At 47.7% G+C, this 21696-nt stretch overlaps 5 protein-coding genes across 11 annotated transcripts; 3 read left to right on the top strand and 2 right to left on the bottom strand.

Moving 5' to 3' along the window:
- Nucleotides 1-334: 334 nt before the first annotated feature.
- Nucleotides 335-2159, top strand: LOC6594383 (melanization protease 1). The gene is made up of 4 exons (XM_002019261.2): nt 335-490; nt 674-837; nt 909-1125; nt 1191-2159. Exons 1-4 carry the CDS (start codon nt 421-423, stop codon nt 1913-1915), a joined length of 1176 nt encoding a protein of 391 aa, XP_002019297.1. The 5' UTR covers nt 335-420; the 3' UTR covers nt 1916-2159.
- Nucleotides 2032-3222, bottom strand: LOC6594382 (charged multivesicular body protein 3). The gene is made up of 3 exons (XM_002019260.2): nt 3126-3222; nt 2761-3001; nt 2032-2698 (listed from the first exon to the last, which is right to left on the bottom strand). The coding sequence occupies exons 1-3, from the start codon at nt 3168-3170 to the stop codon at nt 2313-2315; spliced, it is 672 nt and encodes a 223-aa protein (XP_002019296.1). The 5' UTR covers nt 3171-3222; the 3' UTR covers nt 2032-2312.
- Nucleotides 3223-3747: 525 nt separating this feature from the next.
- Nucleotides 3748-6911, top strand: LOC6594381 (ATP-dependent RNA helicase SUV3 homolog, mitochondrial). The gene is made up of 7 exons (XM_026994973.1): nt 3748-3759; nt 3829-4143; nt 4206-4709; nt 4778-5087; nt 5152-5286; nt 5346-5975; nt 6037-6911. Exons 2-7 carry the CDS (start codon nt 3834-3836, stop codon nt 6455-6457), a joined length of 2310 nt encoding a protein of 769 aa, XP_026850774.1. The 5' UTR covers nt 3748-3759; nt 3829-3833; the 3' UTR covers nt 6458-6911.
- Nucleotides 6912-7975: 1064 nt separating this feature from the next.
- On the bottom strand, nt 7976-11036 carry LOC6594380 (synaptotagmin-14). Its single transcript, XM_002019258.2, has 5 exons — nt 10510-11036; nt 10197-10358; nt 9796-10122; nt 9513-9718; nt 7976-9451 (listed from the first exon to the last, which is right to left on the bottom strand). Exons 1-5 carry the CDS (start codon nt 10553-10555, stop codon nt 8474-8476), a joined length of 1719 nt encoding a protein of 572 aa, XP_002019294.1. The 5' UTR covers nt 10556-11036; the 3' UTR covers nt 7976-8473.
- Nucleotides 11037-12241: 1205 nt separating this feature from the next.
- LOC6594379 lies at nt 12242-21662 on the top strand. Of its 7 annotated transcripts, none has more exons than XM_002019257.2 (10): nt 12242-12573; nt 15935-16141; nt 18135-18547; nt 18621-18841; nt 18909-19138; nt 19412-19609; nt 19704-19788; nt 19848-19929; nt 20006-20628; nt 20857-21662. In XM_002019257.2, exons 2-10 carry the CDS (start codon nt 15967-15969, stop codon nt 21029-21031), a joined length of 2202 nt encoding a protein of 733 aa, XP_002019293.1. In that variant the 5' UTR covers nt 12242-12573; nt 15935-15966; the 3' UTR covers nt 21032-21662. The 7 variants fall into 7 exon arrangements, with proteins under 7 accessions (XP_002019293.1, XP_026839965.1, XP_026839966.1 ...); XM_026984164.1 differs by having other exon boundaries at nt 19412-19615; XM_026984165.1 differs by having other exon boundaries at nt 12242-12577; nt 19412-19615.
- Nucleotides 21663-21696: the final 34 nt, after the last annotated feature.

Genomic DNA, 21696 nt, shown 5'->3' with positions numbered 1-21696 from the left:
AAGAAATGGCAAGACGGTCCATTAGCCTCGTTTAACACGGGTCGGAGTCGAAGTTGGGAGCGCGCTGACAGTGTACATATCTGTGCGAGTATTGCGAGAACCAGACCCTGCCCTGAGTCGAACGGAACTGATCTCAGCTGGACTGAGAATCGCGCTCTGAGATTCTGTCATTACTGGTTTGGTGAGAGAATAGCGGCTTCTCGCATCACTGGCTGATAAGCTCAACCTTAGTTTCCGACGAGCCACGACAATAACAACGACAACAGCAACAGCCACAGCAGCATGTGGGGGCAATGGCGTTTAGCTCTTCCAAGCCTCTTTCAGTGTGATTTGAACAGGCAAAGGCAGGCGCACGGTCAAGCGCGCTATTCAACCGATTAATATTAGAGAGCAAAGATTTCTAAATCGTCATTGGACACCATGGAACTGAAGTTTATACTCGTGCTCTTGGTGCTTCTTACTGAAGAAAGGCGGCAAGGCTACGCACAAGGCAAGTGTCAGTCGAGTCGGGCTCCAGGCTGCAAGCTGACACGGCAGAAAACTCATCTGACTATCAGCGCTGAACTTGACCCTGCCGATTGGGCTGGGGGCATCCCCAACAACGACAGCAACAGCAACACCAACACCAACAGCAACAGCATTAATTTGTGCGGGTTTTATCTTCATCTCCTAGAAATCTTCGGGTATTGCACAACGCCCGATGAGAACAGTGGGACGTGCATTAACCTCAAGGAATGCGGATATCTGTACGAGCTGGTGCAAAGGGGAACTGTTTCGACCGAAACTCGCCAATTCCTTCAGAACAGTCAATGTGGCTATCGCAGTGGACAAGTCCTCGTAAATACAACAGCCCGCAAGTCACCAAAATACCATTACGCTCGTACATTTATCGCCACAAATGATTTCAGATTTGTTGTGCAAACAACCGCAGACTCAATCAGCAGCCGGTGTGGGGAAATCAGAATCCGCGGCCGCAGCAGCCCCCCACCCCGCTGCGAGTTCCCACATCGAGCCTGCTGCCCCAGCCGCCCAATTGCGGAGAGAATTTCGGTGATCGCGTGGTAGGTGGCGTGGAAACGGGGAAAAAGGAGTTTCCTTGGATGGTACTAATCGAGTACACGAAACGTGAGTACTAAAAAGTTTGATTCTGACCCGACTGAGCCGTAAGCCATACCAATTTCCAATACCAGCCGGAAACGTCAAAGGCCACCACTGCGGAGGGTCGCTGATCAACAATCGCTATGTAATCACGGCGGCGCACTGCGTATCCGCCATACCAAGCGACTGGCAGCTGTCGGGCGTGCGTTTGGGAGAGTGGGATACGAGTACAAATCCAGACTGCACAACCGAGAAGAACGGCCGGAGGGATTGCAATGCAGGCTACGTGGACAACCCCGTGGTTGAGCGAATTCCTCATCCGCAGTACCCAGGCAACGCACGGGACCAACTACACGACATTGCGCTGCTGAGGCTTAGGGATCCGGTCGTATATGCAGAGCACATCTCGCCGGTCTGCTTGCCCAGTCTAGCATCACAGCGCGATGCAATTTTCCTAGGCCGCAAAATGGTAGTCGCCGGATGGGGTCGCACTGAGACCAACTTCACGTCCAACAGAAAGTTGAAGGCTGAAGTGGATCCTGTGCCGCTAAGTGACTGTAATAATCGATATGCTAGCCAGCGGCGCACCGTCACCTCCAATCAGATTTGCGCTGGTGGCGTTGAGGGAGTGGATTCATGCCGCGGAGATTCTGGTGGTCCCCTGTTGTTGGAAGACTACACCGAGGGTTATTCCAACTACTACATCACAGGCGTAGTCTCATACGGACCAACACCATGTGGTCTGAAGGGATGGCCGGGTGTATACACAAGAGTGGCAGCGTATTTGGACTTTATCGAGAATAACGTCCGACCATAGACTGGAAAATACGAGTATGCTGCTCTAAAGGCTATCTTCAAAATGGAACTAAATAGCGTGTCAATTTAGAAATCATATGGAATGTAGCCACGTAGGAGCTGGATTTTGGACAGAGATTTCTACAGAATATATCGATTTTTAATACAAGGAAATTATACAATAAATAAAATGTAACTTTTGTAAATGTAACGGTTACAAGCGTGGAGTTCAAAACAAATTGAACAGAGGCGCACTGAAAGTGAAATTATTCGTTTCTTGCTAGTATTTTGGTTTTTATAATTCACTGTTTCGGGTCCTAGCATCTGAAATTTTGGGTGGGAAACATTCTCAAAGTGCTGGAATAGAGTCTTCCCTATTTCCCGACAATAATTGAAAGACCAACCCTATTGCAATTAATCTAGGAACGCAGGGATGCCAGCCGACTCTGCATCTCCTGCAATTCTTCGCCTTCGTCGTCGTCCTCCTCGACTTCGACTCTTGCGGCCGCTGCCGGGGTTTTGTCCGCTGGAGTAGCCTCTGGTGGCAGTGGAGCTTCCCCAAGCTTGCCATCCGTTATCTCCCACAGAACCTTGTCCACCTCCTTTGCCGCCTCTTCCTCCAGCTCCTCAGACTCTTCCAGTGAGTCCATTGTCTCATCCAGCATCTCCTCGATAATGCCGGCTTTCATCATCTCTTTCGACATGTCGCGCATAATACCCGCCAGCTCGGGATATCGAACCAGATTCTGCATGGCCTGCATGACTTCCGTTGACTTTTGCAGTGAACCAGCAACACGCAGGGTGGCTGGAAGAACAAGGATCATATTATTTAGGGTCTCCAAAGCCAGATCCTTCAAGACCACTTACATAATTGATTTTTCATCTGCATCTGTACGGAGTTAAGATGAGCCTTTGACGTGTATATGCGATTGACGGCCTTGCGCGCATTCACTATTTCTTTGGCCAGAATGACGCAGGTGTCACGGTCATTTTTCTGGGCGGCCTGTTTCAGCGAGCGCTTCACTTTATCCTCCTCACGCTGTATGCTGCGGATTTGCCGATCTAGCTGGTTACCTTCCTTTCGTATCTTGTGCGTCCATTCTTGCACCTGTAAATTTGCGTAGCGAAGGTTAAAGCAAATGAAAATAAGGCAAAAATTTCAAACAAAACAACTGGAATATGACATCATTTCTCTGGAACATCTTTGAGCTGAAGGCAGAACGGTGTCGTACCTGTTCTTTGGGGTCTTTGCTTGGAGTTTTGCCGAATAAGCCCATTGCACTGTTCGTGAACGAGAACAGTCGAATAACTGTAATGCTTTAACTTTTAATTTGTTTAATATTCCGAGTGAGTCATTTTTGTTGTGACAAACAATTCATGGTGATGCCACCACGATAAACTTTGTCAGCGATGTGCAGTACTTCATTATTATTCGTATGTCACATTCAAATAGTCTAAATAAGGATATCTATACGATATAAAAATTTTCATACACAAATGACCGACACGCTAATTCTTGAATAATGGCGATCCAGCGTGGCATTTGTTTTACTGCTTTTGAAACTTTCACTCGTGTAATATTAATATAATTAGTTGAATTTGTCGTCGTTATGTAATTTTTTAATGTTAACGTTTTATGATTACGGTCCTTGGTTCATACTTTAGAACGTATACCATGTGAAATTGATCATATTTAATTGCCTAACAAGAACTATCGTATACAACAATTTTGGTTGATCTGGCAGCGCTTGAGCAAGCACTAGTGACGTCACAATCAAAAGAGAGAAATCAATGGCGTACAACCTTCTCTTTTTTACAGCTGCCCGTCAGCTGTACCCGCGCTCCGTTATATCAGAGGCTGCAAACGTGGGTGCTCGACAAATACATTTTCCTTAATTGTTCAATTAAAACACCCTCCCCCTCACTTGTTTGCAGGAGCGATGCAAAACACAAGGCGTTGCATTAGCCTAATCTGCGTCACTCGCCAGTCGCCCAGCCTACGAGCAACATATGGAGCTGTTGCGGCCGCACGCTGCTTACACCGGGCGCCGCCTCAGAGCTCTCGGAAAAAACACGAGACAAATGTATCGACACTGTTCAAGCCAGTGCAGGTGCAGGCCAACGTCGACTGCGAGGACGTGGGCTCCGAGCTGGTGGGAAAACTGGAAAAGTCGGAGCTGCTCAAGATCCTGAACAAATTCACCCAACGTCGAGAGACCAAATCTCTGTGCAGTGAGAACGGACTCGACTGTACGTGGCTGTGCTTTGAGGATGCGCAAATTTCTACTTATCAATTTCGATTCTGTTCCCAGCCTATTTGCAGCAGCAAGCCTTCGGTTCGTTTCGGCGCTATTGCATTGAGGCCGAGAATCTTCCGGTGGATCTGCACATAATCTTCAGCGACATTATGCAGGGGGCCGGCCACATCGATGACATCTTTCCTTATTTCCTCCGTCACGCAAAAACAGTGTTTCCGCACCTGGACTGCATGGACGATCTGAAAAAGATCTCTGATCTGCGCCAGCCCGCTAATTGGTATACTAACGCGCGCGCCTTGACCCGGAAGATCGTGTTTCATTCGGGACCAACAAATTCCGGAAAGACATACCACGCTATGGAAAGGTATCTTAGTGCCAAGACCGGCGTCTATTGCGGTCCTCTGAAGCTGCTTGCCACGGAGGTGTACAACAAGGCGAACGAGCGCGGCACTCCGTGCGATCTGGTCACTGGAGAGGAGCGCAAGTTCGGCATCAGCGACAACTCGCCGGCCAACCATGTTGCGTGCACCGTAGAAATGACCTCGGTTAACACACCATGTAAGCGTAAAACTCTACTATTTCTCGCATATCGTCAGCTTACTTCAGCCTTGTCCCATACGTGATAGATGAGGTGGCTGTGATTGATGAAATACAGCAGATCCGGGACCCACAGCGCGGCTGGGCCTGGACCCGGGCCTTTCTTGGCCTGATAGCGGACGAGGTGCATGTCTGCGGCGAGGCTGGTGCTCTGGAGCTGCTGCAGAAGATATGCGAAACCACCGGCGAAACAGTGGAAGTGCGCCGCTATGATCGCCTCACCGAGCTGACGGTCGAAGATTCTGCCTTGGGCTCATTGGATAATGTGATGCCGGGCGATTGTATAGTTTGCTTTAGCAAGCATGACATTTACACTGTTTCTCGGGAAATCGAGGCACGGTGAGTTTTCGTCCCCGCGCTCAAAAAGCTAATTCAAGATACTCATCTATTGAATTCCGTTCAGAGGAAAGGAGGTTGCTGTAATCTATGGCGGCCTGCCACCAGGCACCAAGCTAGCCCAAGCTGCCAAATTTAATGATCCCGCCAATAGCTGCAAGGTAATGGTAGCCACGGACGCCATTGGCATGGGTTTGAATCTGTAAGTGAGCTATTGCTGGGAATCAATTTTATCTTCGTTAAATCAATCTTCACTTGCAGGAGCATCCGGCGAATCATTTTCTACTCCTTGGTCAAGCCCACAATGAACGAGAGAGGAGAGCGCGAGATCGACACTATATCGGTGTCGTCGGCTCTCCAGATAGCGGGACGGGCCGGCCGCTTTCGCACGCAGTGGGAGCATGGATATGTGACTGCCTTCAAGTCCGAGGATCTGCAAACTTTGCAGCGCATTCTGGCACAGACACCCGACCCTTTGAAGCAGGCCGGCCTGCATCCTACGGCCGATCAAATTGAGCTCTATGCTTACCACCTGCCCAACTCATCGCTGAGCAACCTAATGGATATATTTGTGAACCTGTGCACGGTCGACGATTCCCTGTACTTTATGTGCAACATTGAAGACTTCAAATTCCTCGCCGAGATGATTCAACATGTTCCGCTTCCCCTTCGCGCCCGATACGTCTTCTGTTGTGCGCCCATCAACCGCAAGATGCCTTTCGTGTGCTCCATGTTCCTTAAAATAGCCAGGCAGTACAGCCGGAACGAGCCCATCACATTTGAGTTCATCAAAAGTAACTGCGGCTGGCCGTTCAAGCTACCCAAGACAATACTGGACCTGGTGCACCTGGAGTCTGTTTTCGACGTTATGGATCTGTATTTATGGTTGAGGCAGGTTGCACGCACCCACCTGCCAAAATAACAAACTAATCTCATCGCCTTGCCTTTGCAGTTATCGGTTCATGGATCTTTTCCCCGAGGCAGGCAACGTACGGGAAGCCCAAAAGGAGCTGGATGAGATTATACAGCAGGGCGTATTCCAGATAACTCGCCTGCTCAAAAACACCGAGGCCAGCCAGGAAGGGGAGACGCCAAACTACAGCATGCGTCGCGTAACGCATGTCAAGGAGCCACGCTTGCCCAGCGCATCGCGTGGACGTCTCACGGACAGACTACTCGCCCAAGGTCTGCTGACGCCGGGGATGCTAAGTGAGCTGCGCAAGGAGTGGGATGCCCAGCAGGTGGGCCAGGCGGCGGCGGCGGCGGCAAGCACGAGCTCCAAGGAAAGTCAGGAGTCGCCCACAGATGATAGTGACGACGAGGACAGTTACCCGGGAAGCTACAAGAAGACGAGGCGAAAGCGCAGAAAATAGATTTACTATGTACATAAATAGGCTACGGACTAAGGATCAATGAGACAATAAGTTTGTTGTTGTTGTTTTTTTACATAATATCGTTTTATTTTAAGTGGCAATTATGTAATATTAAAATTATTATTTGATAATCAACAATGACAATTTAATTGTTTAAATTGAAGAGTAGAAATATGTTATCTGTTGCAGAAAAAATTAATCACTTCATTCGCTTTTAATTTCTGGAGGGAGATTCTACTCAGAGTCTGAAAAACTTGACATAAAGTCAGCAGTTTAGGGCGAGTTCATCGCTGTTGTTTCTGGTTTCTTGTTTCATTGTGTTTTGTGTTCTGTGTCCTTGATTTTGAATTGCGTAATACTGACTTGAGCGATTGCGATTAGCCCCACTCGCCTTCCAAAATGAAGTAGAGGATTTAGTTAGACACATACAAATATCGCAATTTTTTCAACGACAAACACACATTCACGGGAATCGTGACTATAAAATATTTGACATTCAAAACATATAGATTTTTTAAAAGATACGAATACTATGCATTACAAAATCCATTCAACACGATTGTACATCAAAATTAATATTAAGTTTGGTTGCATGAGCATTGCAATAGTTTAATAGTTGTCATCTCTGTTTTCCTTTCTTTGATTAAACTTGATTCGAATGTACAATTAAAAAATAACTAAGATCCGATATTTAGTAAAGCTTTCCTTTTTCTCTGTGTATAAGTTAAACTTACATCAATGTACTTCCCCTCATTTCCCACCCTATTGCCTCTTCCGGGGAGTTTCAACCACAATTCCAGACACGCTACAAAAGAGATCACGGTGTCTTATATACAACAATATGTGTATGCAAACAGAACGTTAATATATTTCTATCCTCCAGCCTACTTTTAGTTCCAGTATATGGTTTTAGTGTACCATCATTATTAACTCCGGCTGTCTGCCAACTTTCCTTAGCTTGTACAATAGATCTTTGTGCGTTTGAATTCTAAGGTACCGAGATTTATACTCTTTTTATCTTTATCATCATATCAAATATCAAAACTGGAACATGACCATGGTTCTCGATAAAAATTTCAAGAATTAGTTATGTTTTATGTATGTATGTATGTACTTTTGTGGGTATGCATGTCTCTTATGTATTGACTAGAATTCTTCCTATTTACGAGTATTTTCTGTTTTAATAGTTTTCTATTTTGTTGCTTGGTAATACAAAAGTGCTAGTCCTATAAGACATTGGGGTTCCGTTCCCCTGCGGGAATCAATATTTTTAAGATAATATGCAGAAAGGTTTAGTTACAAAAATTCGCCCGTTCGAACATCCACATATCTGAGAGTTCATCTGAGAACATGGAACGCGTTCCATGCCCCTCCAAACACAATACACAGTCCTACACTTATGTATTGCCTGCCCCTTGGGCTATGCGTAGACTATGCGTATAGTATTCATTATCACAAACAATTATAAAGTTCAAATTTGAGTAATAAGTTATGTTCTTTCATGTACTTTACGTACCATTGCGTACAAAATTTTAATATTCTAGGTTTCATTTTTGTTTTGTGTTGTTTGTTTTTTCACATTTCACATTTGATCAAAAAATGTGTTCCAAATTGTTTCCAAATTACAAATTTTTTTTAGCCCACTTTTGGGTTAGATCCAAACATTCCGGTTCAGATATCAAAAATTGGTTTTTAAAGTGTGCCACAGGCACAAGACAATCAATCTTCTTCCATTCGAGTCGATTCGATTCGATCGACTACGGCACCCCATAAAAACAAGACACAAAATGTATACTGACCTTGGAACGCTCAGCCTATTTGGTTCTAGACAAAATCAAGCTCCAGGCCCGGCTCAATATCGACTGCAACCGCATTGTCTGCAGGGAATTGATCGCTGTCCTCGTCCCGACTCGACTCCTTTGCATGTTTATCCTTGGACCTGTCCTTGAACGCAGCGAAGCCCAGTTTCATGAGCGCCTTGGTGCTGCGTGTCGAAGACTGTCCCAACTGCTCGAATCAGGAATCCACCAGAACGTGCCAGCGGGCCAGCATCTCGCCCTTAGGCATTTCGCATACGTCCGCCCAATGAGCTACCTCCTCTGGTCCGGAAGAGTTTAGGCCCAGGCTAAACCATCCGACCATTTCGTTCTTCTTCATGTGTCGTTTGGCATACACCGAGATCATCAGCGTCACGTCGTTCAGCTGGAACAGGGCCACCTGGAACGCAAATGTCTCCTTAAAAAGCGGATTGGGCTGTCCCCTGCGAATGGAGGTCTTGGCGCGCGAAATCTCCTGACCAATACTGCTAACCATCACCATCTTCACGTAGGTGTCGGGCGCCTTATTCAGAGACAGGCTGCGGAACTGGCTGCCTTTGATGATCTCCACGCTCAGCCGGCCAGTCACACCATTATAGCTGAGGCCCAGAAGCAGTTCCGAGACGCCGCCGTGCTGCATGGATGATGTGGAGCCCGCGCTCTCCGAACGCGCCAGGCTCAGTAGATCGCTCGTCGATCCCAGCACCGATGAGGTGTTGCGGGGCTCAAGCGGCAGCCACAGGTTGGTCTCGAGCTCCAGGTCGACCGTGGCAAAGCTTACATACGCCTCTCCAATCAACCGTTCCTTCCTCAGTCGCTCGCAGCCGTAGAGGCGCACCCTCAGACCCATGTTGTTGACGTCCTCGGGATTGACACGATGCAGCAGGAAGCTCTCCATGTACTGCGGATTCTCCCCGCTGCGGATTTTTGTTTTGTGCTTCTGCTTTTTATTGGGCAGCATCAGCATACGCACCTGCGTGTGCGTCTGCTGGCCGTTGCCCAGCGGCGGCAGACATCGCGCCTGCATCACGTGGACCGTCATTTTCCGCATCGGCGCATCGTACAGCAGCGACATCTCCAGCTCGATGGGTCCCCGCGAGGCTGGGGCCTTCGAGTCGCCCACCAGCATGTCATCCGACTTGACAGAGCGCAGATCGCTGGTGTCGAACAGGGGTTCCTATAATAATAGATAGGGGACTGGTATAATAATCATTCAACTGTGATTTCTGCACGCTTACGTCATCGTTGTTGTTGTTGTTGTTGTTGTTGGGAATAGTAGTATTGTTGTTGTTAATGAAGCTATTGGCCACAGGCATCACCACCACAGCATTATCCTTCTCCAGTTTCGGCGGCAAAACCTCCACCCTGTGATGGTATCTCTGGGAGTGGTGTGTCTTAGCCCGATTGTCCGTATATGGATTCCTAAAGGCGGTAACTGGATGCGCTGCGTCGAGATAAATTACATTGCTTGTCAATTGTCAAGTCTGAAGTGCACTCAGATGCTTAATAAAGACAGTTTACCCTTGGTCTCGCCCGTCAAGATGCCAGTATGACTGTCAACAGATGCCTCCATGGAGTCATTCGAGCTGCACTCGCTGTGAGACGATGGAATGCCGACCTTGCCCCTTTCGGCAATTGCCAAAGGGTCACGCGTTACGGTCACCCTCTGCAGGTCAGCGTCGGATTGATGATAATTGAAGCTGTGCGCTGTCAGTGGGTTGGCTTGGCTGATGCTCATCCCGTATCCAATAGGCTTGTCGCTGTGCTGATTTTGCTGATGCCATCGCAGCCGGCGCAAGATGTCCTCCTCCGAGTCGGAGCTGGTGTTCTCGTAGCGTCGCTTGCGTGCTGCAACGAAGGGTTTGCTCAAGCCAATGCCCAACCACCCATCCCAATCACTCATCGAGACCCCGAATACTCACTGATCTTTTGCACACATTTGGCTGCCAGGTGACGCTCGTCGCAGCAGTTGATGCCATGGCGATGGTGAAAGCAGCACTTGCGGCTTATGTACAGGAACAGCAGGAGCAGCAGGACGAGAACACCGAAAAACACACCCAGGAGAGTGGTGACCTCAACCGTTCCTGCAAATACATACAGACTTACAAACATATCGAGAAAGACTATGATCGTGATAGTTCTGGACAACTTCAGGGCAGGAATGGCATGGCCATTGGCAACCCAAAGTTCAGCAATGAGTGAATAAGTGAAGTGAAAAGGCAAGGAGAAACGTACCCAACGTAGGAGTGCTATCCACGCCAGAAGCAGATGTAACAATCATCTTTGTTCATGCGTAAGATGGTAGTTATTCCAACGCTCCTCAACGCTACATGAACCTCATCAAAAGTGGCCTGCTGTCAGCTTGGGTTTGTTTGCACTACAATGTGAAAGCGATATCGAAAGCGAAAGCGAAAGCTCGGGATATGACAGCACAGGATAACTAAAATCGATTTTTCACAGCACAATAAATAGTATGTTGTGCTGCAGCATTGACGGCTTGGAGCAATAATTTTCCATCATGATTCCTAGCGACTATTTTCTGAGTTGACCATTTAATCTCGTTAGTCTTGTTTGACAAACTATTTTTTAAATTACTGAATTTCACTTTCACATTGTATCAAGCAATCAAAGGTCCTTTCACTTTTGGGATTCTCCTGACTTAGTGCAATGATTTCGTTATTTTTCGAGGCGTGTGGCACAGACAGTGGACACGTTATAAATAAAAAAAAATAAAACGGCTATGGAATTGTATATACTGTGATCATCAGATAGATGAGCTGCTGCCATTGCACGCACGGCAGGAACGACACCTCAGAGGTACGAGTACTTGAAAGCTTAATACCCCCATCCATTCCGCGTATGTGAAGATAAAGCACTCGGAAAAGCACAACTTTGACAACTGCATCGCAGTACCAACTGTTGCTTACGATTTTGTTCATAGCTTAGTTTTCTTCATATTGGATAGGATTAAAAATAAGCAGTGTACTTTTTAGGCCATCTGCCTAATTGCAAACTATAATAGTGAATAAATTGTTTAAATATTCGTTATTATATTACGAAATATCGATAAATTGGTTTCGATATCCAGCTCCAGCCGATACCACAAACGAATGGTTAAAAACGGAATGCCCAGTAATACAATAACAAATTGAATGTCTTGGGCATGACTATGATCGCGCCAAAGACTCTGTATTTTTTTGAAAAGCTCTGTGACGGACTCAGCTTTTCAAAGGCATTGACGAAAAGACTAAGCCGACTAAGACTAAAGACTAAGACTAAACTAGTTTTGACTAGATTGGACTTGTAGTCTGTTGTAATACGATGACCGAACTGCTTTCATCGAAACGGTTATTGGCTCTTTTTGCTCCCTTCAAATCTGTTAAGGCTCTCTTTGAATCGGGTATGAATCGGTGTCAACACTGAGTTCCATTCTTACAAAGTAGAAAACAAATCGCAAAAAGTTCAAGAAATTAAAAAAAAATATTGATTCATTTTGTACATTTTATCGATATTATCTCCTATGTTGCTGGCAACATTCAATTGCATGGGTCAGACTCATAAAGATAAGGAGCAGCATTGTTCCTCGCGGATTGAGCAACATTTTGCATACCCTGGAAATGGATATTATAGAACTGAGAGAATGTTTGTCATCTAATGCACCAATAAAAGCCAAAACTAGCCAATTTAATATTTAGGCCAGTAGAGTAGAAAATTGATTAATTAATTGGATAAAATTATGTGGGCAGCGCTGTGGGATATATTTAATTAGTTATATTCCACGGAAGATAAAAAACGAGGAATATGTAAAAAGACTGCTGTCGATAGTGACATCGATAGTAGACGATAGTTTTTCGAAAAACATCGACAGTGCAGTCGATAGTTCTCCACCTCTAGTTCAAATCGAGACATTGTTGTTGTGTTTGTGTGTTTATTTTGTGTTATATTTTGCGCGAGTTATCATAATTATCGGTTATTATTCAAAACCGTTGTGTCTGCCCGCCAGCTGTTGTCTCACCGAGACTCACAATTTACAAATCAATCACTTTGCGCTGAACGAAAATTCAATACAAAATCGTATGTGTGACGCAAAAGAATTTAAAATTTCCAATGCCATTGAGCCCGTCCCGTGCCTGTGCTTGTGCTTGTGTGGTGTGTTTGTGTGCAAAAATTGAAATGCCATTGAGCAGGCACCAGCTTTTTTAAGCAGCTAATTAGAATTTATCCCTCGGAATAGCTCTCTTTTGGAGGCTTTCTAGGCTACTTCAGTGCACCTGCTTCTGCTCCAGCCGATTGCAACGTGTAGGTAACTTTGATAAATACCCATAGAAATACATATGTTTATTTGCGCTGATTTGCTGAAACCTTGAGCAATGCGTTGGGCTGTGCCGCTCCACTATAAAAAAACCATTTCGAATTCAAAGTCATGCAGGCGCAACAACACGAGCCACGCGCCCCCGCCAGCTACTCAGCTGGCCAGCGGCGCTAGTAGCAGCCGCCCCGGAGTCGATGGCAATGTGGACGACGTCATCTCACACACATCATTTATTTTCATTTTCGTTATGTGCTGTGGAAAAGGAGACGCGAGGGGGATTGGAAACTCGATAGTTGTCATTCCCAGCCCATATGACATTGTCAGTGAGCAAGTGCCCGCTTTGGTGCTGGTCTCTGCGACTACTTTCGGATAGCCATCAGTCCGCTGTCTGCTGTCTACTGCCTGCTGTTTGGTTTCTTAATGGCAGCTGCAATGACACTTCCACTGCAATGCGATTGCCCCATCTCAACTCCTTGGCGGAGGCATATGGCTTGGTCATGGCGTCGTCTCCTTTCATTCATTATTATTTCTCCGATCTTTCGAATGCTTTGCGCTTGGGTCAACAAACCAAGCGATTCGCTCCCGCTCTGCGAGTGTGTGTGTGTGTGTGTGTGCAGTCAGTCATTGATGGCGTCCCGTCCGGTGATTTGGTGGTGGGGTCGCCATCTCCATGGCCATGTCCATGGTCGCCCCTGACTTCAGTTCATTTTGCTTTGTTTTTATCATTGTCATTAAAATGTGTGGTATGAATGCTCATACTACACACGATCCCATCTATCAGGGGAGAAATGCTTGTACTACTATTGGTCCAAAAACCGGTTCGTATTGCTTTATTTTGGGTGAACGTGAACCCCGATAGCCTCCGTCTCCCACTCTCCTCTAGTTCTCTCTCTCTCTCTATCTCTCTTGGGAATTCCGATGGCTTAAGCTCCATTCCACTTCTTTATGTTTAAGCGGTTTTCCCTTTTTTTTTTCCCACCAGCCATAGATATTCATCTTCATCTGCTTCTCTACTGCGGCATGCGCTTTTTTCTTGGCATCGTGTCAAGAGCCAAGAACTTGAGCCAAAAAGCACACGAATGTTTCGGCGTCTTTTATTTTTTGCCGGAGCTGAATCTCACCTTGCCGCGCAGATATTCAGGGACAGCCAAAGCCAATGTAATGAAACATTATGCTTTAGACTTGATGTTGATGCCATCGGTGTCGTTGTCGTTGGGCATTCTGTTGGGCTGGGAGTAACTTGGCGGTAACTCAGTTGTATCTGCGAGGGCAGAGATAAGGCTGAAAGTAGTTTATACCGATACTGCACTTAGATGGGAATTATCTAAGCCCTAATCAGCTTTTATTATAGTAATGCGTGTATTTTTAAATAGGTGTTTAGACTATTTTGGCAGAAAACACCATTCCTATGGCGGAATTCCGATCATTTTACTTATTTGACGGAACAGCGGCACTCGTGCTTATCACGCAAATGATATCAAACATTTTTGCGCTATCGGAAATTAAATTAAGCGCCGCTGTCGCTGCGATTGTTGTTACTTTTGCCCTGCCTTTCCTCCGGAGGCTGTTCGGCTGTTCGGCCTTTCCCTTCGCTTCGGATTCGCGGGACGGGACCCAAGAAAATGCAAAAACTTAATTCACTTTCGTCCGTCGTCGACGGAGAATCGCAGCAACAATGGGCTGCTTGTTTAGCTGTGGGCGCTCGTTTGTGTTTGTGTTTGTGTGGATACATTTGAATGGAAATGGGAATGGGGATGTGCATGTGAATGTTCATGTGTATGGGGCTGTGTATCTTTGAGATACTTGGTGTACTTAATGACCAAACGTGCCGTATCTGACTCTTCCTCTCTTTTCTAGTGACTCTGTATCTCGTTTGCTAGCTTAATGCCCTTCTTTTAGCAAGCATTCTCATTTTTACCATACGTTTGTAACGCCCGTCCACCGATCCTGGATTTGGCCGCCCATTACTGTCGTGATTATTGTGTAGCTTTCAGAACAACAGAACCGCCGGACAGTGGTTTACTTTTATTTAAACAGAAATAAATAGGAAAGTATCAAAGGGTATTGAAACGTCGTCGTGTCCCGTCGCTTGTTTTTTCTCTTGTTTTAATTTGTTTTAGCCACACACTCGCTTGGCATTGGAACCCACACAAAGGCCGCCCCTCTGTATCTACGAATCCGTGTAGGGTATCTTCAAGCATGCACTATCTTTGTGTTTGTATCTGCATCTTTGTATCTAACGAGCGTGGAAAAAGCAAAGCGTCGCTTGACTTTCGTCGTGCACTATCGTTGCCTCAAATCATTTTGGGCTAAACTGGTTTTGACCATTGCAATCAGACCGAACGGAGTACGATCTGCATGCATACATGTAAATACATAAATACTCGTGCGTGTAGGGGCGTGGGTGCATGGGGCTGGCATTGGGGATCTACCAGCACTTTGTAGCTGCATAATTGCCACAGGCACCTGCCTCGCCGGCTCAAGAGTGGCAGCGCTCTGTTAATTTTCCGGCCAGAATTTCCATTTCCATGTGCTCCTCGTCTAACGGCCCGGCAATTAAGCTGTCATAAACGGGAGCCAGCTTTCAAAGAAAATCCACATTCAACTTCAACGTTTCTACGTCTCTGTTGGGTGGGGGGCATGCAAATGCTTGTAACTTTCCCAAAAGAACCTGACGACGGAGACCCACACAGGGAAGCCAGAATGGGTTCTTCCATTCATTCAGCTTATTCAGAGGCTCAGTCGATGATCGGAACGGTTCAGAGGTGCTGGAAGAGGTCGCCGGAAATGGATACCTTCCGACGATCCTTGGCTATTGCATGTACATACTATACCATGTATCCCTTCCCTTCTTATCGTTTGCCATTCTGTGCGGCACCTGGTTACCGACCCTTTGGGGCTGCATACAATACCTGTCATACGTCTGACTACCGACTACTGACTACTGCCTGAGGGATGCGGTATGGGTGCTCTTCCATGTCATATCTTTGTTTACTTTTCGTCAACAAAGTGGAGGAGGGGCCGTGCCAACAGCAACAACAACAACGCCAGCAACTTCTGCAACCACCACTCTAAGCTCTCGGAGTCCCTCAAGTCGCTGCAAATGCAAAAAGAAAAGGGACAGGTGTTTTCCGGTCCCGTACAGTGTACACGTTGCACACTGTTGTGCCTTTGTTGTCGCTCCGACCACCCGTCCCTCGCTCTACTGCTGTCCGTTCCCCTGGCTACCCAAAGTGCATCTTTTCTTGCCGGCTTTTCCAGTGTTGTTTTCATGGTCGAACGCCGAGTCGTACGAAACGTAAAACGATATTGAATAATAAGTTCTTCTTTGTCTTCTACCCGTTTTAGGAGCTGCGCTGCAATCGCTTTCAGCGGCAACAATGACAACCACAACCCAGACGGAGATCAACACGAACGGGGGCGGAGGAGTGGACCCTAGCAGAGCCGGTGCCACAGAGACGGCTGCAACCAGCTCCAGCGTCACTCCCGCGCCCAGCGGCACCAGCGGTCTCCACAAGAATGCCCCGGGCGTTGGAACGCCCAGCAGCAGCAGAGGTGAGGCTGAGACACCCCGAGAAGGGCGTAAGAACAGGAGCTAAAAAGAGCTAAATGCCTTGTTAATTTGTTGAACAAGACTGCGGCACCTCGGCACGCGATGTGACGACAAGCCACACTGTTCTTAATGGACAGGTGCCCTATCCTCCTCTCTATAAGGCGTCATGCACGCCAAACAGCCATCCAACCGATTTGTAAGTGAGCCCGTGGGCGGAGTAGGAGTCCGCTTCTGTGGGGAATACGTGTTGGATTCTGTTCGCGTGGAGCCGTCTAAGTACTTAATCTTTTTGTGAAAAACTCCTATCAATAGTCCCAATCGGATCAGCTCGGTTAAGCTATAGCTACCAGATATAGTTAATAGAGTGGTTTTGTTTCTTGCTTTGCAACACGGAAGATCTTGCCTGAAATTGAAGGTACTTCAAGTATCTTTAAGATCACACCCCTTTGCCCCTAAACTAAGCTAAACACCACAAGTATGTCAGAGATTACCTTCTCAGTGGAAACCCCAGTAAAATGGCAACGCAAAGACTTGCGATTAGGAGGCTGTGTGCGGATCCACCTGGTGATGCGGCACAAACGACTTTCCGTGTCTGTCTGTGCGGGCGGCAGGTTCACGGTCAGTGATTGATTTAATTTCGGGGCTTGGTCTGCTGTGATACAACCGCCGTACACGCGATCCGATCTGATCTCTGCGATCTGTTCTGATCTGCTGTGGCATTGAAATGGGGTAAGTGACGTGAATGCGATTTCAATTTGTAACAATGGCTAAACGATTAGCCCGCAAATGAGGCTATTGGAGAATGTTACGCAAGCATGGACGCCATTGGAAATCCGACCTTGAGATAGAGCCCCTAATGTAAACATTTTCTGGCGAAATGCACTGCCGTTTACCGAAGGAATGCGGCATGTCGTCACAGGAAAGGCCAGAAAGTATTCCTTCAAACCTCGAAGCTCTCTTCGATGTTTCCGTTCTTCTCCATTCTTTTATTGGAGCTAACATGGGATGTCTGTAATTTGTTGAAGCTGAAACAGCCCCGACATTAGCGAGCAGAAGCAACCACTGTTTAGGAGCCGAACGCGAGTGTCCGCATCCGCTTGATAATTCGATTCCAGGCTATTTTTAGCACCCCCAGGGCTACCCTTCTGCTGAAGAGCGACGCCGAAGCCTAGACACTCCCACTCGCAGAAGAGCGAGATCCCGCGGCAACCGGCTCCCCCCGATCTGGGCTAAATATAAACGGACAGCCCAGGGCCCCAAGGAGGGACTCTGATACGTTGATACGCCGATCGGCTCGCGCATGTCGCTGGAATGTGCTGCAAACCGAGACAGCGCCCAGTCGATGACTCCCACAAGGGGAGCTTCGTCAATTGAGTAGGGACTGGGCCGAATGCCTGTGGATTGTGGGCTGCAATTTCAGGCGCTCCAAGATCGGTGCATTGTTCTGCCAGACGCATCGACGGATCGACGTACCGGTTCGCTATTGAAAACTTGGGTCGGGTGACAGGGTGGCAGCCGTTTTGCCAAGAGAAAACGCTCGCGATCCGATCGAATTTCCAAAGCCAAATATTTACCTAGTCGAGACCCAGGCCAAATCCGATATCCAAACAGTGCGAGCGGACGGCGAGCGAAACCCGTTTTCATACTGGAGCGAGCTCCCGCGACATTTTTGTGGGCTGAAATAACTTGGCGAGCCCGAGTCGAGTCGATTCGAAGCAGCGTCGTTTGGCACCGGGCCGGCTCCGGTGCTGGGGCTGGGGCTGGAGCTGGGGCTGAGCTTAGTTGAATAGTCAGTTGCAGCCGAGCTCTTACTGTGAGTCATTTACGTTTTTGCAATGTCTGGCTGCAGCGGCTCACAGAGGGAAACGGAAAACAGTAAGGCAAACAGTCCTCCTTTTCTTTGAATTAGTATCTCTCATCGGCAGTTGGACTTTAGTAAATGAATACAAAATACTAGTGGCCAGTTCTAACTCTCGTGTTGTGTCTTTTTTGTAGTGTTGGACGCCACCAAGCGCAAGAAGCTCAAGTCTCGGAGCAGCGTAGGAGCAGCGTCCACTCAGACCACAGCAGCGGCAGCACCCTCTCACATGAATCGCAGCACCAGTGCCAGTGCCAGTGCCAGCAAAAGTAATGGAACAGGCCCAAACTATTCCAAGGATCATCTAGATGCCTGGCTGGAGAATTGCCTGCGAGATGCTAGCAATGCCCAGCTGTCGTCATCCTCCGAATTCTTGGACTTTACTCCGCCCACAGCAACGGCTAGTAAGCAAATCTTTGTGACTCAGGCGGCAGTTCAGCAACAACAACAACAACAACAGCCACAGCAGCAACAGCAGTTCCTTATGCGCTCCCATTCACAGCCGTATAGCATGGGCACTGGCACGCCCTTCAGCTTGGGGATTCAGCGCGTGAGTTGAAGCCATTAGGGCGGAACTAGATTTCGTGAGCCATTTTCAGTAATGTTTCCCCCCGCTCGCACAGCACTCGCAGGCCCTTAGCCATCGATATCCGATGCTCTTTCCGCCCCAAAGCTACCCCAATGGCTATGGCCTGGGCATGGGCTATTGCGGGGATGGGGGGCAAGAGTTTGCCAGCCTGCCGCCACTGGTCAATATGATGGGAGGGACGGGTGGCGCCACCTCGGAACATGAGCAGAATTCCACGGATGTCTTGAACGGAAGCAATCCAAACTTTAGCAGAGGGTAAGCACACAGACACAGGACAGCTTTGAAGCTTTAGGTATCCATCTTAATACTCCAATCATTACAGGTTCCGATTCAGCGATCCCTGCCTGCTGAATCCCTCAGACAATGACTCCAAGCTGAGTGGCCAGAACACGCCCGACTGCCGCAATGGCAATGGCAATGGCAACACCAACACCAACGACAGCGGCTGCGACCTGGTGCAGCAGAACAAGTTCTTTGCGGCGCTGATGGAGCAAATTAATCTGTTGCACGACACCAATTCCAAGATATGTCGCAATTTGCATGAAACAAAAGGTTCGTTCCAGCCAGTGCCTGCTCGAGAGATCCAGCCAGGGACCCCTTCGGAGCCCTGGGAACCTTACGTTATTCACAATATTTCCTGTACGATCCGATCTGATCTCTTCTTGGCTTTTGTTTCACAAACCTTACGTTTTGTTGTTGTTGTTGTATTTATCTACTTGTGTATAACGTATCGCTATTCCCCATTGATTTGTATTTGTTGCTACTTTCTTTCACCTTTTACCTTTTGCCCTCTTTCTATGTATTCTTTTGCACACGTAATCACAGTCGATATCGAAGCTTTAAAGCACGCTCCTAACGGCCAGGCCTGGGCGGGGGCTGGCCCTGTCCCCGTCCCTGGCGCTGGCGCTGGGGGCATGCGCCACCGTAGAGATAGCTTGAGCGGATTAAGCACACAGAGTCAGCCACTGGTGTTTGGCGGTGGATTCGGTGGGACGCACAGTCCGGCGCCCACTTTTCATTCAGGTACAGGTACAAGTACAAGCTAGGCGGCACCTCCACCTCTCTGCCCGGACCCACAAAGCACTCGATGATTAATTGATAAATTTCTGACTTCTAGGCGCCTATACGCCTGGCATGATGACCGACGTTGTGCGCGAGGTCAAGGAGGCCGCGCGAGTCCGCGAAGATGCCATGCTGAGTCGGTATGTACACCGTACTTTGGAGATTTGATAGGGGCTAATGGGATCTTCCTTCTACTTAGAGTCAAATCAATGGTCGAGGAGCGTCAGTGGTCCTTGAACGAGGGCAATGTTCGTATACTGCGCGACATTGATGATTTGAAGGTGAGTGCAAATCGCCATCTGATTATCTCTTGCTCAAGATCCTCCTATTTCTTATGCCCCGGAACACGGAACACAGTCGCACGTGATGCAGTTGCGTCTGGAGCGAAAAGAGACACAAAAACGCTTGTCGCATCTGGAGGCAGAAAATAAGTATCTGCGACAGGCGCTGGCCAGCTGCTACAATCAGCGGCAAGCCCATCACGACATCATCTACGAAAACGATCGGGCTCGTGGATCGCGTAAGCCGTTCCCCAATGGCGGTGGTGTTGGAGCAGCAGGAGCGGGGCCACGACGTGCCCAGTCGTTCAATCTACATTACGGAATAATGCACCAGACCCCGACACAAACTACGCACGCGCTGGACGAGGATGACGAGTTGGACGAAGAACAGCGGCAGGAGCAGACCGAAGAGGACAGCGAGGCTGTATCTGTGACCACTCCCAAGCGCCTTTCATGCTCCAGCAGCGAGTCCCGCAGTAATGGGCTGCCCGCACCCACTATCCAGCCCTCGCAGCCGCCAGATCTGGCCAAGCAAACCGCGCAGAGCCCGCCCACGTTTGCACTGATTGCAGAGCATGTGGATCCGGATCCCGCACTTCCTCCGCCCCTGTTGCCGCGCAAAAAGGAGCATGCCCAGCTCAAGCGCGAACTTAGCGAAGCTGCCGCCGCACGTAAGGAGGCCAATCAACGTATCATAGCGTGGGTGTAGTCTATGCTCTATTCTAATACTACTAACTTCTATTAACCAAGCACAATTTTATTTCACATGCATGCAAAGTTATCAAAGGCACCATCATTCACCATCCATCATTTAAACCAAGTGAATTACGGTGACTAATCATAGACACTTACCATTTTTTGCATTTCTGTTCTTCTCTTTCCACGCTCTGTTGTGGCCATCCATCTACTACTATAACAATGCTGTAGACTTGAAAAATTGGTTAGAGACCTAAGTGTCCAGGTCCAGGTCCAGGGCAACCAATCGAATTGGAATCCGACCGTGTCTGGCGCACCACCGTCAACCTCAATGGCAGCGGCAGCAAGGGCAGCAGCAGCGGCAGCGAAATTCAGCGTGGCCGACGGACCGATTACGGACTTATAGTTTTAGCTAAGAGCCCCCGACTCGAATGCGAAGGCCCAACGGCAGAGGGCCGTGCGCGTCACCCACTTATAGCAGCCGGATCGACGGGGCCACCAATACCAGAAACTGCACACCTTTCGATTCAAAATTATTTATAAATCGTTAACCTTTGCATAAGCCCCACTTCATACCTAAAAATACTATATGTCGAGGATACTTTTAACATGCCAAAACTACATGCATATACTCGTACGGTTATACACCTCATCCATATCATAGGCCAAAACCAAGTCCTCACCATGAATTGTTGACTCTACCAGGGGCTCGCACAAAGCTAAAGCTACGTAATTTGTCCATCGCCACATAACCCACAAAAATTGTTACTAAACCCCTCTATTAGAGAGCTCTTTTAGGCATAACCCTAGGCTGACTAACCGAGAAACCATGTACCTATTACAAAGAACAAAAATCAAAAGCTAGAATATGTGTAATATGTATATGCAGTGGCTATACGAGTACGAGCATAATGTTATTCGCGGATCGGATGTCTATCCCAGTGGATAGCCGTAAGGAATTAGTCCCTAAGATTTTGTACTAGCTGAACCCATTTATATATTTTTTAAGTGCCATTTAATAAAACGCAAAAAATACACTTTTGGTTATTCGATCATGTACTCCGCCGAAAA

This window comes from Drosophila persimilis, unplaced genomic scaffold (genome assembly GCF_003286085.1).
Source record: "Drosophila persimilis strain 14011-0111.01,24,50 unplaced genomic scaffold, DperRS2 tig00000000-arrow-pilon, whole genome shotgun sequence".
In the NCBI taxonomy this organism is placed as follows: domain Eukaryota; kingdom Metazoa; phylum Arthropoda; class Insecta; order Diptera; family Drosophilidae; genus Drosophila; species Drosophila persimilis.
This window is presented reverse-complemented; position numbering and strand designations above follow the sequence as displayed.

Excerpts from the sequence above, each read along its gene's own strand:
- LOC6594383 (XM_002019261.2), top strand. The coding sequence starts at position 421 with ATGGAACTGAAGTTTATACTCGTGCTCTTGGTGCTTCTTACTGAAGAA. Across the intron at positions 491-673 it reads GCGGCAAGGCTACGCACAAG|AAATCTTCGGGTATTGCACA; the intron begins GCAAGTGTCAGT and ends TTCATCTCCTAG. Across the intron at positions 1,126-1,190 it reads ACTAATCGAGTACACGAAAC|CCGGAAACGTCAAAGGCCAC; the intron begins GTGAGTACTAAA and ends TTCCAATACCAG.
- LOC6594382 (XM_002019260.2), bottom strand. The coding sequence starts at position 3,170 with ATGGGCTTATTCGGCAAAACTCCAAGCAAAGACCCCAAAGAACAG. Across the intron at positions 3,002-3,125 it reads GCAAAGACCCCAAAGAACAG|GTGCAAGAATGGACGCACAA; the intron begins GTACGACACCGT and ends GCAAATTTACAG. Across the intron at positions 2,699-2,760 it reads GCAGATGAAAAATCAATTAT|CCACCCTGCGTGTTGCTGGT; the intron begins GTAAGTGGTCTT and ends TTGTTCTTCCAG.
- LOC6594381 (XM_026994973.1), top strand. The coding sequence starts at position 3,834 with ATGCAAAACACAAGGCGTTGCATTAGCCTAATCTGCGTCACTCGCCAG. Across the intron at positions 4,144-4,205 it reads CAGTGAGAACGGACTCGACT|CCTATTTGCAGCAGCAAGCC; the intron begins GTACGTGGCTGT and ends TTCTGTTCCCAG. Across the intron at positions 5,088-5,151 it reads TCTCGGGAAATCGAGGCACG|AGGAAAGGAGGTTGCTGTAA; the intron begins GTGAGTTTTCGT and ends AATTCCGTTCAG.
- LOC6594380 (XM_002019258.2), bottom strand. The coding sequence starts at position 10,555 with ATGATTGTTACATCTGCTTCTGGCGTGGATAGCACTCCTACGTTGG. Across the intron at positions 10,123-10,196 it reads CAAATGTGTGCAAAAGATCA|CACGCAAGCGACGCTACGAG; the intron begins GTGAGTATTCGG and ends CCTTCGTTGCAG. Across the intron at positions 9,719-9,795 it reads CTTGACGGGCGAGACCAAGG|CGCATCCAGTTACCGCCTTT; the intron begins GTAAACTGTCTT and ends ATCTCGACGCAG.
- LOC6594379 (XM_026984164.1), top strand. The coding sequence starts at position 15,967 with ATGACAACCACAACCCAGACGGAGATCAACACGAACGGGGGCGGAGGA. Across the intron at positions 16,142-18,134 it reads AACGCCCAGCAGCAGCAGAG|TGTTGGACGCCACCAAGCGC; the intron begins GTGAGGCTGAGA and ends TCTTTTTTGTAG. Across the intron at positions 20,629-20,856 it reads GCCAATCAACGTATCATAGC|ACTTGAAAAATTGGTTAGAG; the intron begins GTGGGTGTAGTC and ends ACAATGCTGTAG.